Source organism: Pocillopora damicornis, chromosome 4 (genome assembly GCF_964200805.1).
Source record: "Pocillopora damicornis chromosome 4, jaPocDami1.2, whole genome shotgun sequence".
Classification (NCBI taxonomy): domain Eukaryota; kingdom Metazoa; phylum Cnidaria; class Anthozoa; order Scleractinia; family Pocilloporidae; genus Pocillopora; species Pocillopora damicornis.
Window position 1 is genome coordinate 310,341 of NC_142673.1, and position 17,914 is coordinate 328,254.

The following is a 17,914-nucleotide window of genomic DNA, read 5'->3' on the forward strand; positions in this document are numbered from 1 at the left end:
CTTTAAAGGCTGAGTAAATAAGGGAGGCTTTAGAGGAAACGGTATCAACGATCATGAAGAAAAAAGAAAAGCTAATAATAACTCCCGACTTTGTAAATGAAATAGGACAACTTACAGAGCTCAATATGAGATCAACGAGGGCCAGATTAACAGCAAGAAATAAGGTTTTCTTACAAATTGTCTGCTTTTTTGTTTAGTTGCACAAATAATTTAGTTTCCCAAATTAACTCCAAGAAATTGATTGAAAACTAAAAGCAGTGAATTCTCCAAGTAATTTACAATCTCTACGTAACCAGCATATATTTTATGTGACAAGATTTACGACAGAAGATAATAAAATGCGTAGAGTAATTAACTGCAGTATGATACTTAACAATTTTATAACAAGCAATCAGAGCTAAAATACAGTTGGGTGTGAATAACAAGTTTCCATAAGACTCTTTTGTTTTTCATGCGCTCTACTGCACTTTCTTTATCCACCTTAGCTTGTGACTGCCATAGTCTAGCTTCAGAATCAAAGTTGAAGGCATAACTAAAGGATAAACTTATATTTTGGTCACAGTGAGACAGAGTTAATAATGTTTCATGATATCAAAAAGCTTCAGTCCTTGTTCATGTACCTTAGTGATGATATTTTAAGCATCAAGATGTGCAACTCTAAATCAATATCCCTACTCAGTAGTAACGTGAGAATCACATGTGTACAGTTGATACATTTGTTACAAAACAGATGAGGATAAAGTCAAACTAATCAGTACTTTAGGTGAAAATTAAACAATGGTCTAGTATCTTCTTGTGTCTCTCCTTCTCCCAGATCTACAAAAAGAACAATACATCGGGAGTAAGTAAGCTTGAGAGACACTTTGATATATCCCTTAAAATCTCGTTATATATTCTGAATTTTGCAATGTATTTCATCAATCCTAGCGCTGATTGCAATTGACTCATATGCATATAAATTAGCCTTCCTTGGCTATGAGTACTTCTGCAAGCACCTCAGAGAATAATAATCATACCTGACAAAACAAAAAAGGTCTATAAAACCTTGTAAAAGGTTTTAGGCTCACTGATAAACAGGGCAGACTAAATTTGGGGGTGGGGAAGGGTAACAACTTGTGTCAAAAAAACACTGTTCAATGAGTTGAAACAGAATACATTTTGGAAAAACAGTTCAAAGCCTTAAAAAAGTCTTCCATTTGCAGGTTTTGATTGCATGCTAGACAAACTGTTTGCACTAATTGCAATAGATACAATGCAGGATTTAATACTTAAATGGTGACATTAGCTGGGGAATACATGAACAGTGATCTCAACTTGATTCACAAAACAGTTCTATGATGTGCTTGTTCTAAATGAGAAACCCTTCTTAGAGAGCAGGTGCAATAGAAGAAACATGACAATGAAAAATTAGAGTATTTTTGTTCAGCTCAAAAGCACTTAGCCAATCATGTTAGCTTAACAATAGTTCATACTCTGAAATAGACACAGACAGTCATAGAAATCTAAAGTACTCATCTACCCTGCAGATTTTCTTGGCCCTCTCACAAATGCCCAATCCACAGATATTTTTTGCTCCAGAAGGTCTGACCCATTCAAGGCTTCCATTGCCGCTTCGGCTTCTTTGAATGTCTCATATTCCACCAGTGCATAACCCTACAGTACAGTGAACAAGCTCATCTGTTAGTGACATACTCAACTTACCAAAGAAGTATATCCTTAGAGAATCTAACATCTCAGAGTAAAAAAGGAAAAGGGGTTTCAAGCCTCGCACCCAAATTTCTTCACATAAAATATTTGAGTAGTATGTGGAGTATAATAATCTACTTTTGTTTTAACCTTTTGACCTTTAAGAATGACTAACATCTTATTTCTCCTTCCAATTTCACCCAAATCACACAATAGGTCACAAGAATATAGGTAATGATCACCACCTAAAAAAGCTCTTGATTTTCATAGAAATTCTCCTTGTCAGTATCTGAGGAAATGCATAATGCAAATGGTAATTTAATGGCTTGGCAAGGATGGGGAGCCAAACAACCAAGGAAATCGATTTCAAAAAGGCACTGCACATAATTTGTCACCCTATCAACATGCCAACATTTGTCCAAATTCTCCCATGAAAGTTTCCAGCTCTTTGAACAAGACATTGGGGCTTAGCAAAAGCAGTGGTAATTTAATTCAAATGAAACAGTATGGACATTATAATATGCATATTGATATCAGAGAGTAAAGGATTAATTGCACTAACTGTTTGTACTCCACAACACTCTTTGATTTACCTTCAGAAAGCCAGTTCTTCTATCCAAATTGGCATGAAGATTTTTTATTTCTCCATATTCAGAGAATAAGTCATGAATGTCATCTTCTTGAGCTTCTTCATGAACATTGGTAACAAACAGAATCCAACCTTCGACAGCTGAAATAAACAGCAAACTTGTAGAATCCTTTAATTTTCTTTTTCATAGTTTGCTTAATTAGATATATTCGTTGAAGGTTCCAAGATAAAGAAATTTTAAGTAAAAATATATGCAACATTCTAAATTATGCTGAACATGGGCCAGGACTGAACATAGCAAAAAGATATATTTGTTGTTTGCTGAATCAAAAACTTTATATGTCTCTATTCATATGTCTGTGAAGTCTCTGCAAACTAATCACAAACTTTTAAGTGCTCCAATGTGATTAATATTGCTCATTCAGGGCAAAGAGTGCAGTTGGAAATGATTGAAAACCCCATTCTGTAAGCAACTTTATAATTTGATAAGTTTATTATTTTGTTCCCATAGTTTTGAGCATTCTTATGCATACTTGGAGTGGTAGGTTGACAGTTGCTGAGTCAAGTTTCTTTTAGAAATTCATTTAACTAATCAGATATGGTTAAAAAAAAAAAGAAAAAACATACATCGTGCTGGGCCTGTTCCACTAGCCTCATCAGTTTCCATGGATTCATACTGTTCTTGGGCACGTGAGGATGAATCACCTGGAATATTTGACCACAAGATAAGTCAGCAATGCATGGACCTTAATCCAGTAAGGCTGTGTTAGCAGTGAGTTGTAAAGGACAAAATATCTCGGTTCAATGTGCCAAATAGCAGTTTCTCTCCCCCTCAAAAGGAAGTTTTCTTTCAGTTGATTAGGTCTTCGATCGATCCTTAGACATAGTGACTGTACATTTTGACGCCTTAACTGAGTCCCAGTGAGCTTATCGCGCACCAGAATCGAACCTCTCAAATACTACGAAGTGTTATTTGATTTACTTGACATTCACCACGGCTCAAAGCTTAACGTTACTGATCGAAAAGTTTTGCTTTACGTACTCGCTTTGAATCCTCTTCCTTTACGCTTTGTGACAGTAGACTTCAATCTCTGAATTCCGTCTGCAAAGCAGCACAAATCACAACAAAATTAGTTTGAAACTCGCATAATCTTAATATTATTTCTAGCTGATGTCATAAAAGCTCTTACCATCGCCTTCGTCCTCTGAAAAACCACCTTTGTCTTCCACATCCACATCAAGAACATCCGCCATTTTGCTTTCAAGCGTGGTCTCAAGTTAACAAACGCATGCTCAGCGGATCATAACGCACGCTAGTCAGTTTGGGGTAACGCGGGCCCACCAATGAAACAGACTTCCCTGTTAGAAATTAGACGATTTCTGTTATATTTAGGTTTTTTTACTGTGTGACGAGATTATGAAGAGCCTTTTTCTCATTTACATCTTTTTTGAGACCAGTGGAACTGGAAGGGCACTGGCACGAAAGCTTAAGGGAATGGGAAGAGAAGAGATACAACATTCATGGGGGTGTGAAGTGGGAAGGAAATACCATTATGTGGGAGTCTCCCGGATACAGAGCGAATCTCTCGGTCTCCCATATGGTTCACCAAATCTCCTGTGTGAAAGGGATGAACAAGCTTTTAAAGATTTTGCTCCACTGTAGACTAACATTGTATCCCCAGATTTACCCAAATCAAACCAATATTGGTTTTTCAAACTAGTCTTGCCATTTCCAACAGCATTTTCATGCAACCACATCTCGACAGACACTCAAACATAGCCATCTCTGTAATTTGGGAAGGGAGATCCATTTTATTGGGGCCAGATCAATTTTTTTAGTTGGGGGGAGGGGTGGTGCTGAGCTGATGCTGTGGTAGCATAAAGGAAAAATCTCTGGATTTTATATCTCCACAGGTTGGCATCTGTAAAATACTGAATTGTGAACCTTGATTAGACTTTAGTTGGCCTTTGTATCTGGTGAAAAAAGATGGGACATAGGGTTTATAAGTAAAGGAAGCTGGAGAGCAGGATGAGTAAGAGAGGTTTCAAGCCATGTCTCCTGACTTAGTACAGGTCCTTTTGCAGCATTGTGATAAAAGTTATAAACATTACTGTTGTTGCGTTTTTGCATGACACTTTTCAAATAAAGTTACAACTCACAAGATATTTTGACAGAAATTCCTATTTTTCTTCAGAATGATCTACTGTAGTACATCTTTTATTTTGTTTTAGTAGTTATTGTATTACCGTAAATAACAAGTTCATAAAGGTTATAGTTTGCAAGCAGCTAGGAGAAGGATAAGTGCAGTTTTAATGATAATGGTTTAAAAATTAGTCCATTAAATAACAATAGTGACAATGTCCCTGCTTCAGAATCAAGCATCGCTGTCTTCATCATTGTCATTTGAAGCGTAGAGTGTCTGATTTCTCCTCATAATTTTCAAAACCTTTTTTTGAGGTTCTAAACATGAACTATCATGAGTTACCTCCTCATGCTCACAATGTCTACCCTCAGTGTGAGGAGAGTCATCTTCACACAATGCGTAGTGCTCTTCACTTTTAGTAAAAATATTAACAGGCTTTGGAAGTTCCAAAAGAGACCTGTTTTGATTCAGTTTGTTCACATCAGGAGTTGGAACAATACTGACAACAGATGAATCAATGTTGGGTTCTGCTTCAGTCACATCAACTTCATCATCATCAACAATAATTTCGTCAGGATTGCCAAGAAAGGTGGAGTTATTTTCATCTCCATCACTTAGCTCTATTTCTTCAGGATTGGGGCAAGGAGTAACAGACTTTTCAGAACAGCAGGGATTGTTGATTCCAAGTTTGGCACAAAAAGTCTCAGTTTGAGGGTTCATAACAGCCAGTATTTGAGCCATGTAAACCTTTTTTGGTTTATCTGGATTGTATGGAGTGGTAGTTATCTCAAAATTGTCTGTAATCTTTGGTGGGCTTCCAAATGTTTTAACAACTTCATCAACCATCTGACCATCAGGTATGTACTGTGATATTTGTTCTGCATTTGGTATAAATGTTGTCCTTGGTGTTGAATTGTTAAGGGAACTTGTAAGCTTTGTTATTGCAAGCCATTCAGGATCATAAGTCAGCTCTAGGGATGCTTGCGAAGGACCAACATCAATCACCTGCAGAAACTCTCGTCTTGGAAGGCATTTATCAAGGGCAAGAAACTTGGTGAATTTGAATCCTTCTTGGGATTCATGTGGTACTAAGGCTGGAAACTTTGTGTGCAGGTGTGCTGAAAACCAGTATGTTGGCTTCAGTGAAGTCAGTAACTCTGCTGCTGGAGGACTTCCCAATGTGTTGCTCTCAATCTCCGGTTTAAGAAAGTCTTTAAACCTGTATAATTCTTGAAGGTTTCCATGGTGATAAACTCCTTGAGGCCAGTCATGTGACATGAAAATATCAATTGGCTGTGAAATAAGTTTCAACATGAAGACATCAAAACTTCTAATGTGATATGCACTGCGAACAGTGGAATTGTTGTATGGTGGCCTCTCAAAATGTCCTTTGTAGTAATCATGACTTTTGTAGATGCCTGACAGACCACCAATTCTCATACCACCGAAGTTGACCACTCCAGCATACCCCAGATAGTAGATATTTGGGGCTACCCACCCTCCATAAGGTAGTTCCCACAAATGATTGGCAGCCTCATGATTCCCTCCTATGAAGATTGTAAGTACAGGGGCCTTCTTCTCTCCGGAATAGTACTTGTAAAATGTTTGCATATGCCGATACTTTGGAGGGACTGCCATGCAAGAAAGATCATCTTCATTACGAACAGCTTGAAAATCTCCACAGCACAACAGCAGGTCAACTTTGATGTCTTCCTTCTTTTCCAGGTGTGCAATGGTTTCGTAAATCTTGTCCAATTCACCATGACAGCAACCTTCAACAGCGATCTTCATTTTAAGGGATTTTTGATCAAGCAGCAATTTTTATAACGCCACGAGCTCAAATCCTTCGGCACATGAGCCCGCATTAGGTTGCACTTGAGCATTCGCGCATGCTTCGATGTTTCCTCGAGTTGTCACGAAATTTAAAGATGGCGCAGGTTAGTGATGAAATACTTAAGTTTTATTTCCTTAGATTGTCTCCTTTCCTCAACAAGCTTCATCACCCTAGCGGAAGATAAGCTAAAAATTCTGCTTTTGATTCTTGTTTTGCTACAGCAAATGTTACTCGGAAGGTACGTCTGTCAAAGTTGTCGTAACTTTGCGCGTGTTGGTCTGTTAGATACACGTGCAAATCAATATCTTGTGAGTTCTTCCATTCTTCCAAGTAGACTTCGACAAGGAGAATGCAACTCTCAACAGGTACTGTTTTTCAGTGTAGTATTTGTGTGTTGTAGCGCATTAAGTTAGCGCCACAGTCCTTTGGAAGTGTAATGTTGCTAGCTAGTAGATTAGACGATTATATAACTATGATCATCAGGTATTTCACGATAAATTAATTACTCGCTGCCTTGAACGACTGATTTTGAAGTTGTATGTAAATTGTATAAATCTTCATGGTTTTTTTTCAAGACATCTGGTGTGACATGACAATTTCACACACATGATATGAGGACTAATCTCCCTAACCAGTTGACAGTCAATGAGAATTTTTAATTTCTATCGAGACAATGCATTAAGACTGTTTGGTGAATGTGCTAAAAGATTGTTCCTTGGAGTGAAAGAGGTGATGATGGTGTTGATGCCTTTACATCACAGATCAGATGGTATGCTTACAGAAGACCAGACCAACAACCTGGGTTAATTGGAAGGTTTATAGAAAATATCAAGGAAGGCTTTGAGAGAAACAAAGAAATGCAGGTTTGTTCAAAGAATGTGTTCAGTCAAAGTTATCAAATATAGTTGATGAAGGTTTATTAAAAGTATTCAAAAATAGCACCCAAGTGGTGAAATACATGTGAATTTACAAGCATACTTCAAATATTTAAAAAATACAAAAATCTTACATTTGACTTCAAAATTAAGAGTCTAAAGGGACTGGGAATTACAAGAGTCAGTAGTTATATACCAATGAAAAAACGCTTAGGTTTGCTTGACTACAAGGACTGGGCGTTAGACGCCATTGTTGGAAAGAAAGATTTTTTAAATCTTTCGGTCCGGCATTTAAAGAGTGATACATGGTTTTTGTTGCGCAACTCATAAACGTGGCAATCGGCGCGCTTTGGTGGAATAAGGTGGTACAGCCGTGACCCAGGCACACAGATACCGTCCCAAACTTTCTTGCAGAGTTCGTCTCTTCTCACATTTAAGCGAGTGGAGTTTGCAGCCACAACGGCGTCTTTGTAGCTCAGCGCCGGAAATAATATACGCAGAGCTCTTTTCTGAACTCTTTCGATCATGTCCTTGAGGTAAATTGGTAGGCTAGTAGACCAAGTGACGCAGGCGTATTCGAGGACCGATCGTACCAAGGCATAAAATATGTTAATAAGGTCTTCGGGTGGAATTCCGGACCGCTTGAGCACTCTTAAGATGTAAAGACGTTTTGAGGCTTTGGAGACAATCTCACGCACGTGCTCATTCCACCCAAGAGTGTCGCTGATAGTGACTCCAAGGACCTTGTGTGAGGAGACCCGTTCTAAGGGACGTCCATTGACGCACAAAGGGCCAAGATCTGGCCGTGTTTTAAGCGAACAAATCACAAGTTCCTTGCACTTCTTTGGGTTGAGGTTCATATTATTGCGCGACGACCACTGTGCAATGGCGTCAAGATCTTTCTGAAGGGATGATGTACCGCCTGATGGGATGACCTCGGATATTGTTAGGTCATCTACATATTTCCAGTGGCTCGATAGTAATGGAGTTTCAATCGCGAGATCGTTAATCATCAGGAGGAACAGGATGGGGCCAAGCTTAGTGCCCTGCGGGACTCCAGCGTGCACGGGCAACCAAGGGGATACAATGTTCTTAATCTTAACAGCTTGGCGACGGCCATAAAGAAAACTGCAAATCCAACGGATAATAAAACCACGGACCCCAAGGTGGATGAGTTTACTGACTAAGATAGTGTGGTCAATATGGTCAAAGGCCTTACTAAAATCCAGGAAGCAGGCCCTTAAGAACATACCTGGTTTGTCAATAGAGGACAACCAGTTGTGCATCATATCCAACAGGCAATAGATGGTTGAAGTCCCTTTGAGGCAGCCGAATTGGCTGAAATCGATGAGGTTCACAACATCCTCAATTAGCCATTCAACTACGAAATCCTCCAGGACTTTAGAGACGATTGCTGTTAGGGAGATAGGTCTTAAATCTTCCCTACCGGTTATGGGCGTAACCTTGGGTACCGGTGTGACATTAGAGTCTTTCCATGCAGTAGGAAAGGAGCCTGATGCAATAGAGGTGTTGAATATTCGCGTGATCGGCTCAGCGAGCTCAGCAGCATATTCTTTCCAAATACGAGTCGGAATCCCATCAGGCCCAGGGGCCTTAAAGGCGCTGATGGCAAGTAGCTTTTTGTAGACCCTTTGTGTCTCGATCACGGCGGTTGAGGGGATGGTAGGTAGCAGGGCAGTGCACTTGTATCAAGTGGCTTAATGTCAGATATTACAGATACAAAAAACTCATTAAGGCGTGATGCGAGAGTCGCGCCAGAGATAATTCTGCCTTCCTCGTCAGTATAACTGAGTTCGTTAGGGCTGCTAGCCTTCCCTGCAAGCTTATTCACCATACTCCACCATTTCCTCGGGTCAGTGCTCTTGAGGTTATTAACTTTGTTTTTATAGAACTCGCATTTCCGGCGGGTGATAACCTCTCTGACCTTATTTCTAAGGCGACGCCATTTCTCCTCCGGGCCATTTAGATAGGCGCGTTGGCGCTCTAATATGAGAGCCTTAATCTCAGGTGACATCCAAGGCTTGTCCATTGGATGAATCTTCACGTATTTGGACGGAAAGTAGATATCGCTGGCTGATGAAAGATCCTTAGTAAATGAGTCAGTGAGAGAGTCAACTGATGGTGAGTCACCGTCTACTTCTAAATCACTGAACCAACGGTGTGAACACGCCCACCTCCCAAAAGCGCTTATTGCCGACTGAGGAAAGCGACGCATCGGGATCCTTTTCTTTTCAACGCACAGCGGGTTTAGTTGGTTCATTGAAAGCGGATTCCAGTGAACAGAGCCATGGTCCGAAGACCCTAATTGCGCGCTGACAATTGGTTCGCTGTAGTATTCACTAAAATCCGTTAAAATAAGGTCTAGTATGCTGTTGCCCCGAGTGGGTCTGATAACTACTTGTTTTAGGTTATGATTGGCTAACATGTCTGTGATGTCCTGGGTGTTAAAATCGCCTAATAACACTACACCACAGTCTGGATAAGAAGTCTTTACAGAGTCTAGTGTTTCTATGATGTACATTGTGCGATCTCGCTGCACTTGCGCAGAGGCCACAGGAAAATACACCACCCCACATATAATACCAGATAGTGGGCGTGGTAGACGATGAGGGCGTAACCATAGCCACAAACACTCGTGTTCTGGAGACTCCAAGTCAGATCTACGCTTGAAAGGTATCTCTGAAGACACGAACGCGCACACGCCACCCCCTATTCGGTTGTGGCGGTCACGTCTCGCGATGTTGTAACCTGGAATGGTAAGGATGTTATTATCGATGTAGTCATGCAGCCAAGTCTCCGTAATAATTGCAATATCCATGTGAAACGTTAAAAGCTGAGCAGTCAACTCGTCCAGTTTGTCCCTGACCGATCGAGCATTTGCCATGTAGAAACTTGGGAAGCTGTAATTGGGGCGTTTTTGAGAAGTAATCCTAGTTAAATTGATTACTTTCACTGCTCGTTGACGATTTACTGGTTTACTGGGTCCACGCACTGCGCTGCGAGGTGTGATCCTGACCGGAATCGATCGTGCGTCCTCTCCTATTGTTCGCGGAACAAAAGGACAGCTACGAGAATTAACATAATCACCAGTAAAGATGGAGACACAATTATTTAAATTTCTTGATCTTGAGTTGTAATTATTCCTGGATTGACAGGGTCTTGAAATCACAGGAATCGGCATGTGTTTTTGAGTGAAGGTATTCCGAAAGCGTAGAATGCCCAGGTCTTGGAGTCGGTGTTTTAATTCAGGACACAAAGAGACGCTATTAATAGAGGCAGCCAAATTACGCAAAGCCGATATGTTCATATAGTAAGAATCATTTCAAAGTTTGAGTTTGTTTTCAGTGTGTCAAATGTGTAAATTTGTATACAGTGAATATTACCGGGGGTACTTAAGACGAAAATGAAAGATTGAGTTTTTTTTCATCGTGTAGGAAAATATTAGAAAATTTCAAGCAGAAACAAAAAAATATGAGCAGACAGAGACATTGTCAGGGAGAGTCAAGCTTGTCAATAAGATTAAGGTGAGTCTTGAGGTGTACTTTTTAAACAGAGGAGTATGCCACAAACTGCACCACTTGAAGTAACCTAAATGTAATTTACAGCTCCATTGTAAGTGAGGTAATCTGAATAAGGGTAGTCCTTAAGAGCACTGTTCATGATGCTCTGACTGACTATCCATCTACCAGCTAAGAAGTCATTGTTTATGTGATAAAAGTAACTGTTACTCAAAGGTTCAACCTTTTAACTATATTAAATTATGCAATCTATAAAAAGTTGAATGTGATGACAAGAATGTGTGGCATTTGTCATTCCTAGGATAATGTGTCATCGGCATCAATGAAAACTTCAGCAGTTGTGAAGAGCTTTTCAGGAGCATTTTCAACAAAAGTCTCAAAGGTTTGTTTGTACACCAGTGTGTATTTATTGGCAGGGTTTGATTCGTTGCTTCAACTTGATATGTGTTGTTACCGAGAGAAATGTCTCATCATTTGATAAGTTATTTAATAATGTGTATATAAAAATGACCTAAGTGTTAAAATTGGTTTCGTCAGGCATACGATGAAGCAACATCAAGTGAAGCATTTAAAAAAGGAATTGAGGTCACTGAAGAGGTATGTGGAGTAAAAAGGAAAAACAACAACCACAATAACTGGAAATACTAGAAATGATTGATCATCAGTCAGAGGCTTGCTTATTAGTGAGCAACATTTTGAGGGATTGTTAGGCAGACTGACCAACTGACAGATTCACTGACCATTTGAATAAGCAGGTACCAAACCAGACATGATTGGAGCATGAATCTTGTATATGATTGTAATATATGGTTCTTGTTTTTTAGTTTGCAAAATCTGCTAAGGAAGCTGCTTCAAAGGTCCAAGAGCAGAGTGAAATCCTTGGAAAAACAGAAGCATTTAAGGCTGTGTCCACTGTGAGTAAACTGCATAGGTAGCAGTTTTATTGTCTTCAGAGGGATTTACTTCTCATAATATAAAGTACTGAACCACTTTCTGTAATTTGTGACTCTTTTTGGTGAGATGGCTTAAAAACCTCAGAATATTACTTCAGGGATAACCTTGTTTGGAAATTTAGATGAACTTAAAATTTATCTTTAACTTGCTGTTATTTCAGTATTTGCCTCTTTCAAATCTTTCCCACCTTTTTGCAGGGTTTTAAAACTTTCAAGCATGAGGTTCTTGATGAAGAACTTGAAAAATCAAAGCCATATAGAACACCAGGTTTGAGAAACTATGCTATCATTGTAATCAGTGCACTGGTCAAGCTGATGAAGCTTGGCAGACTGTGCTGTGTACATACACCTTTTTTCTTTCTTTTTGGGATAATATTCATATGACTAACATTTATATGTATTTTTTCATGGATTATTAAGAGAAACTAAGACGGCGTACTGAACAGGAAGAAGGTGTCATGAAGAGAGAGAGGAGAATTGAAGCAAATGAGTAGGTATCTATGTATTCATAGGCAGCTGTTCAAAACACAATTTGATCAAATATTATTTGGTTTTTTACATGAAACTTCCATTTAATTTCCATACAACAATTTACAGAGATGATCAAACTAAGGAACAAGCTGTTGTGAAAGTTGGTGTGTTTCTTTTGCAGCGGCGTCCATAAAAAACAGATGATTATTGTTATTAATAATGGTAATTACTAATAACAATTGTCATACCTTGCAGGGATGCAACGGGAGTGGTGCTTCACAAGGATTCAAAATGGTACCAGCAGTGGAAAGAATTTAAAGACAACAATCCTGTTGTGACAGGTAAGATCCTTCATACCTCCTCATGATGTAGTGTTGAGATTTTTAAGCTGTCAAATATAATGTGATTATATTATTGGTCTCTCATCAGGGCTTTTTAATCTTAAAACAAAATATGATGAAAGTGACAATGTGGCTGTGAGAGCATCAAGAGTTGTGACAGATAAGCTGCAAGACATTTTTAGTAAGTAAACAGTACTAACACACTTGTCCACAAAGGAAAAGTGCATAGTAAAGAAGGCTTGTTAGCCAGTGAATACTTTCTCTCTCCTTCTGTTCAAATGATGTTGCACCAGAATTAGTAACAAAAAATTTTAAAGAAGTATTGGTGGTTATGACTAGGATAAGGATCATGATGGTATTGATTGCTTTTGAATAGTTTTCATGTGGATAATAACAAAGATAAATTGTATTAATAGCAACTTTAAATAGTAAAGTTTTCATGTTTTTAATAAGTTCTCAATAATTTCCTAATTTTTCAGGTGATGTATTTTCCCAGTCGGATACTGCAAAAACAATGGCTGAAATAACAAGAATTGATCCACAGTTTAACAAAGACAGCTTCCTAAAAGAGTGTGAATTTGAAATCATTCCATCAGTTCTTGAGGTAATTGATCAGATGGCTTTTGTAGTGAGAAAATGTGTTACTTGCTTATAAACATGGTTTCATGTCATATTTTTACATGCAATTATTAAAAATATTATTTTATCTCTTTTGTTTCCAAGGCTTTCTTAAAAGGTGACCTGGAAATATTAAAAGACTGGTGCCATGAACCGGTAAGTTATTTATCAACTCCTCGGATAAAAACTGTAGTAGGTGATAATTTTATGACACTGTAAAACCAAGCCTTTGTTCTGAATTCTGAGCAATCATACTTGCAGCAATTAAAACGCCCTTTGTATACTGTTAGGTGTCTCAAAGAAGTCTAAAACCTAAGAAAATTTTGTTTTTTGTCCAGGCGTACAATGTCTTAGCTGCACAGATTGAGCAAACTAAACAACTGGGACAGAAATTGGAAGCAAAAATCCTTGATGTCAGAGATGTTGATGTAAGTGCTGAAGTGTGTGTCAATTTTGTTACTCTAGTGACATGTTTAGTTGTTAATATGTCTGTGGTTGAGAGATTGATGAAGATGAGTATTTTACCAAGAAGCAAAGCCCTGATAATCGTATCTCTACATTACATTCTTAGGTGGCAATGGCCAAAGTCATGGAGCAAGGACCAGTCTTAGTTCTCACCTTTATGGTTCAGCAAATAATGATCCTTAAAGATGCTGTTGGCAATATTATTGAAGGTGGTGAGGTAAGAAATCTTTCTTAAACAGTTTCATTGTCTATAGTGGCATTACAAGCACAAGCTGTGCATCGAAGTCTCTCAAGGGGTATCTGTTGATGGATCTAGTAAGTAAAAGTTGAAAGTGAGGAGTGGAAATATTCATAAGGTTTTATTTGGTGTAGGGTATAAATTATTGGTTGTTGTTTCTCTTTTTGTAGGATAACATTGAAAATGTAAGCTATGTGTGGGCACTGTGTCGTGATCAGAGCATATTGGATCACAGATCTGCGTGGAGGGTGTTAGAGTTTGGAATTCAGAACAGCAGCTCTTATCTTTGACAAGCCCAAAATTGAAGAATGGGGAACTTCCATTTTCTTTTAATTCAACTGTACAAAATATTGAAAAACAAAAACCATTGACAACTTTGTCCTCTTATTTGCCTGTTGCTGTGTGTCTTTATTACATGATTTTATTAAAAATATTTGCTAACATATTGCATCACCATGTATCTCATGTTATTTTGCATGGACACTGTTGTGATAATGATCTTCCATCTAGTAGTGGTCTTCTATGTTGCTCAACCAATTTTTAGTGAGCAGAGATTCTTTAAGGCTCAATTTCACCTGCTCTTCAAGACTGGAAAAACAAATTTAAGTAACAGGAATCAATTATTTTAATCAGCAAGAATACAGTACCTGTGGTAAGCTTCAGTTTGGTTGTCTATCAAATTGTTGATTTGTAAATATAATGCACAGTTGGACAGTTTTTATGAGGAGTTAATTATTATACTTTGGTGCTTCTAGTTTGGCATACATTATGCCTGATGATGTTGAATGCATTCTTATGTTCACAAACATTGTAATATCTAGATTAATGATACTACTAGTAGGATTTGTGACCAATTTGGGTAGAGTTAATTTATGAAAGCAGATATGAATGCCACTGAAATAAACATTGTTTGTCTTGTTTACCATCATCTGAGGCACAATGTATTTGAAGTTGTGTTGTGAATTTTGTGAACCAAATATAATGATAAAATGTTTTCTTGAAGGTACCTAGACCTCCTAGATGAGCCAATTTGATTATTTTAAGAACAGTGTAAGAATTTGAATCAGGGTAAGGATGATGAGGTGAGGGGATGAGAATGGGAGGGGAGGGGAGGGAGAAGGGAAAACATTTTCAGCTCTTTAATTTGTATTTACCTATAGTGCGATCGATTTTAAATGTTTAATCTTGAACGTGTAGCACCAGATTCGTCTGAATTTACCTTTTTTCCCCCAAAATGTCACGCAACGAGCTATCCACCGTATCGAGTGAAAAAAGTACTATGGGCCTCATCTGGGTGAGGGAACCGTGGGAGAGCTGGATCTCAATTTGGAAGTTACAACTTAATTTACATTACACTCTTGCTTGTTCTTACTCCTGTGTTGCAAGTTGAAAAGAACAGTGAACTTGGCAAGAAACTTTTCAAACCTCTTTCCGACGAGCCTCTATTTGTGCGCGAGCTGACGTCACGTGACGGTTCTTCCCTGGTCACAGCTTAGTCTTTCAGTATTTGCACTTTGGTCTTGGTATAACATCGTGCGCGGTAGTTAGATAACGGCGTAATATGTGACTAACACAGTCTATATACTGTAAGATTTTACGCCACTAACCCAGTTGGTGATTAAATTATAATAAATTAAAATATAATTAAATTATATTACTGGCATAAAATGTTACATATATATATATATATATATATATATATATATATATATATATATATATATATATATATATATATATCACCGACTGGACGAAATTACGCCGTTAGTTACTGGCGTAAAATCTTCCATATAAAACAACCGACTGGAAGAAATTACGCCGTTAGTTACTGGCGTAAAATCCTACATATAAAACAACCGACTGCAAGAAATTACGCCATTAGTTACTGGCGTAAAATCTTCCACATAAACACAACCGACTGCAAGAAATTACGCCGTAATTTCTTTCAGTCGGTAGTTTTATATGGAAGATTTTACGCCAGTAACTAACGGCGTAATTTCTTCCAGTCGGTGATATATATATATATGTAACATTTTACGCCAGTAATATAAATTAATTATATTTTAATTTATTATAATTTAATCACCGACTGGGTTAGTGGCGTAAAATCTTACAGTATATAGACTGTGTTAGTCGCATATTACGCCGTTATATATATTCCCCATCGTGCGAAGACATGGTCAGTCAAATTATTAAGAAAACTGTCACGGGGCTTCTTGTGATTGCTTTCTGCCTCGCAGGCATCGCGAAAATCACAGACAAACTTTCTCCTAAAGTCCACCACCAAATGGTAAGCAGGCTCGATCCTTAAGTTTCAGGTGCTGATTGTTAAAATTTAAGTTATCTTGCGTTTACAGGGAATATAGTTTAGTTAAAACTCACACCTTATGCTTTAATGTCTTCTTGTTATATTGCTATGTATTAATTTACCTCTTAACCTCGTCTTTACCGTCTTGTTGATGTTGAGTAGCCCTCTCTGCTTTCATTAAAATTGTTATTCCACGACCCGAACAGCGATCACGCGAATCTCAGACAATCCCCTTGAGTTGTTTTGGTTTTGATAAGCACTATACCAGCTCTTCAGGAGCAGTTTTGCTATCGTGGAAGTCTGTTTTTTCCAAAACTTACACAAGAGTACAAGTTGATATTTAGCAGTGAATAACTGATTTCTGATATCGCTTTTCGTTTGTTTACATTAATCAAACTTAGCCCTTGCAAAATACAAAGCGTATTACTTCTTCAGCTTGTGTTTAATGTACACGCTTTGTTGTTCACCCCTCTTTTTCTTGATTACACATAACTGGTTCTCTTAATCATGCAGGGTTTTCATGTCAAATGTTTAAAAAAATCAGCGATCAGGATTAGCAAACAGCAGGAGGGGGGGTCTTGATCCTGTTTCACGCTTGAATTTACAGCTGACATTCACACAGTTTTTCATGCGCCACTCATTTTAAAAGGAAAACTTCTGATTGCACCTTATCTTGTAATCCTGTAAAATCACATGTCACATGTCCCTAGCTCTAACATTAAACCTTTTGTCATGTATAAACCCTTTGCAGCCCAATTCAGGTAACTTTAAATGAAATAACTTCATTTGCTCTGATGAAGGGCTAATGCTCAAAATGGCAGGTTTGAAACTCTCAACAGCGGCTAAGTTACGTTATGAACTCAGTTGGTCAGACCAAATCACCTCATTAACCCCAATTCAGGTGGCTCAAAGAGATATCAAATTGGGGGGTAGGGTCATTAATCTTCTGGAATGCCTCTAATGGGTTAGTTGTTATGTTTCTTTGGAGAACATGGTATTTATGACAGTGTTTTCTTTCAACTCACCAGAAACGTGATTTTGCTGACCTGGCAAAGGTAAATCCTTTGAAGGTGTGGTTTCATCATGATGTAAACTCAGACATGTATTGTCTGGTTATTGGCTACCTGGAAGTAATCTGTGCTCTTGTTCTGTATTCTGCACCAAGGCCTTTAAAGTTTTTAGGCATAGTAATTCTTTTAATCATCATGGCAATGATAATGCAGGGACTCTATTGGCTGGGAAAACCTGCTGTTGTTTTTGTACCTGGAGCAGTTTCCTCAATCCTGCTTGTAATCAATTTCATAACACTGCTGGCAGAGGCTCCACCAAAGCAGAAAAAGAGAGAGTGATTCACAAATGTTGAATGTGTCCTTATCATGGCCTAATCATATTGCTAGAGGAGATCAAATGCTTTAGGATACATCTGTCTATCTGTCCAAAACCTGTAAAAATTAATTTTTTTGCATAGGAGTGAGGGATCATTTCCTGATCAGTACCTGGTATTCAAACCACTTTTTGCATGAATGCAACTTTGTATGTAATGACTAAATTACTACATCCTTTAAGCTCCTGTGATTTTCTGCGGAAGAAAAGTGAAATTTTTTTACCAAGAGAGAACAAACTAAACTGATTACTATGGTATGTAGAATCCTTTGAAGATTTATCCATTTTGCTTCAGTTCACATGCAACACACATTCAAAAAGTTTCAGTCTTGCTAGTTGGAGAGCATTTTATATCCTTGTGAATTAGAACTAAGAGTGAGACCAGCAGTGACAAGTTCAGCGTAGTTGCTGGTTTTGGATTTTTTTTTCATATTGCAATAAAGAACATAACTTTAGTTTACGAGTTTTTT

At 38.1% G+C, this 17,914-nt stretch overlaps 4 protein-coding genes across 5 annotated transcripts; 2 read left to right on the forward strand and 2 right to left on the reverse strand.

The window, feature by feature from the left end:
- Window positions 1-223: 223 nt before the first annotated feature.
- LOC113682314 (RNA-binding protein 8A) lies at window positions 224-3,762 on the reverse strand. The gene is made up of 6 exons (XM_027199479.2): window positions 3,466-3,762; window positions 3,318-3,377; window positions 2,903-2,980; window positions 2,280-2,416; window positions 1,520-1,653; window positions 224-816 (listed from the first exon to the last, which is right to left on the reverse strand). The coding sequence occupies exons 1-6, from the start codon at window positions 3,527-3,529 to the stop codon at window positions 783-785; spliced, it is 507 nt and encodes a 168-aa protein (XP_027055280.1). The 5' UTR covers window positions 3,530-3,762; the 3' UTR covers window positions 224-782.
- A 677-nt stretch (window positions 3,763-4,439) lies between these two features.
- LOC113682302 (uncharacterized) lies at window positions 4,440-6,210 on the reverse strand. Its single transcript, XM_027199462.2, has one exon. It carries the CDS (start codon window positions 6,208-6,210, stop codon window positions 4,651-4,653), a length of 1,560 nt encoding a protein of 519 aa, XP_027055263.2. The 3' UTR covers window positions 4,440-4,650.
- LOC113682303 (mitochondrial import inner membrane translocase subunit TIM44) lies at window positions 6,145-14,681 on the forward strand. The gene is made up of 16 exons (XM_027199464.2): window positions 6,145-6,356; window positions 6,475-6,618; window positions 7,015-7,116; window positions 10,584-10,673; window positions 10,969-11,049; window positions 11,205-11,264; window positions 11,492-11,581; window positions 11,819-11,888; window positions 12,041-12,110; window positions 12,347-12,432; window positions 12,521-12,613; window positions 12,912-13,036; window positions 13,156-13,206; window positions 13,389-13,478; window positions 13,622-13,732; window positions 13,924-14,681. Exons 1-16 carry the CDS (start codon window positions 6,309-6,311, stop codon window positions 14,041-14,043), a joined length of 1,431 nt encoding a protein of 476 aa, XP_027055265.2. The 5' UTR covers window positions 6,145-6,308; the 3' UTR covers window positions 14,044-14,681.
- Window positions 14,682-15,151: 470 nt separating this feature from the next.
- Window positions 15,152-17,904, forward strand: LOC113682291 (transmembrane protein 35B). Of its 2 annotated transcripts, XM_089203076.1 has the most exons (3): window positions 15,152-15,282; window positions 15,916-16,043; window positions 17,090-17,904. In XM_089203076.1, the coding sequence occupies exons 2-3, from the start codon at window positions 15,930-15,932 to the stop codon at window positions 17,408-17,410; spliced, it is 435 nt and encodes a 144-aa protein (XP_089059202.1). In that variant the 5' UTR covers window positions 15,152-15,282; window positions 15,916-15,929; the 3' UTR covers window positions 17,411-17,904. The 2 variants fall into 2 exon arrangements, with proteins under 2 accessions (XP_089059202.1, XP_027055249.2); XM_027199448.2 differs by lacking the exon at window positions 15,152-15,282 and having other exon boundaries at window positions 15,827-16,043.
- The last annotated feature ends 10 nt before the right edge of the window (window positions 17,905-17,914 follow it).